This window comes from Pteropus vampyrus, unplaced genomic scaffold (assembly GCF_000151845.1).
Source record: "Pteropus vampyrus isolate Shadow unplaced genomic scaffold, Pvam_2.0 Scaffold211, whole genome shotgun sequence".
In the NCBI taxonomy this organism is placed as follows: domain Eukaryota; kingdom Metazoa; phylum Chordata; class Mammalia; order Chiroptera; family Pteropodidae; genus Pteropus; species Pteropus vampyrus.
The window spans coordinates 515,229-516,449 of record NW_011888992.1 but is presented as its reverse complement, the minus strand read 5'-3'; the positions used below and the strand labels follow the sequence as shown (position 1 = coordinate 516,449).

The window sequence follows — 1,221 nt, the reverse complement described above, 5'->3', positions numbered from 1 at the left end:
GGATGGATAGGGGATAGATGGATGGGTAGGTGGATGATGGATGGATGTGTAGGTGGATGATGAGTGGATAGATGAGTGGATAGATGGGTGGGTGGATGGTGAGTGGGTGGATGGATGGATGAGTGGATGGATGGGTGGGTGGATGGTGAGTGGGTGGATGGATGCATGGATGGATGGATGGATGGATGGGTGCGTGGATGGATGGGTGGATGGATAGGGTATGGGCGGATGGATACGGGATAGATGGATGGGTAGGTGGATGATGGACGGATGTGTAGGTGGATGATGAATGGATGGATGAGCGGATGGATGGGTGGGTGAGTGGAGGATGGATGGGTGGGAGGAGGATTAGTGGGTAGACAGAGGATGGAGGATGGGATGAAGGGGTGCAGTCACTTTGTCCATTCAGTAATTAAGATTCCTTCGAGGCGACAGCTGTAGAAATTGGAACTCTGCCTTAAATGAGATTTGGGGGTTATTTATGCACTTTGCCTCTCCTCCAAAACCAAGAACATGAGAACCCCAAGGGTCCGGGGTGCCTAAAGCAGTCCACAAAGCCGCAGCCCCATCCCCATCAAGGGTGTGGAAAACTTAAATGCTGAGCGTGGTTCCAGAATCCGAGGACATGTGACCAGAGGGACTCTGCTGAGGAACTGGGTGTGCACAGCAGTGGCTTCCTGCCCCAGCGGAGCAGAGGCCGAACTGCCGGGCTGCTGGGAGCTGGTCACCACCCACACAGACAGAGGAGAGGAATAGCCTGTCAAAGGAAGGGGATTTCTCCCCGAAGCCAGGGGCCTGTCCCAAGCAGCTCTGGCCACAGGGGGTGCAGCCGGGGCTGGGCAGCCTATGGTAGGCTGCAGTGGGACTCACAGGGGCCCCTGGGCCTTGGACGGGCTGGGGCCTCGGGGTGGTCGGCAGAGGAGGCATGCACAAGTCAGGAGAGCAACATACACTTACGGCGTTGTCCCCCAATATGTCCAGCTTCTTCATCAGCTCTGTGACCAGGATGTCCTGGAGAAGAGAGACGGGGGCCATGCGGGAGGTGAGTGCCAGCAGGCATGAGTGGGCGTGGGCACACTCGGGGCACGGGCGGGGCGGGGCTTACCGTCACACCTTCCGCCTCGCAGTAGGCTTGGAGTGGGCTCTTGCCGTCCACGAAGGGGGTGTGGTGGAAGTTGATGGCGGGCGACTTCCTCTCCCTCTCCTGGACAGAGAGCAGGG

At 58.1% G+C, this 1,221-nt stretch overlaps 1 protein-coding gene across 1 annotated transcript in view; it reads right to left on the bottom strand.

The window, feature by feature from the left end:
* Window positions 1-1,221, bottom strand: part of JAKMIP3 (Janus kinase and microtubule interacting protein 3) — a 45,015-nt gene that overhangs the window by 8,941 nt on the left and 34,853 nt on the right. Inside the window, exons 12-13 of the mRNA XM_023538042.1 lie at window positions 1,106-1,204; window positions 958-1,011 (exon numbers count right to left, since the gene is read on the bottom strand). Of these exons, the coding sequence (XP_023393810.1) occupies window positions 958-1,011; window positions 1,106-1,204 (153 nt within the window). The remainder of the gene's footprint in view (window positions 1-957; window positions 1,012-1,105; window positions 1,205-1,221) is intronic.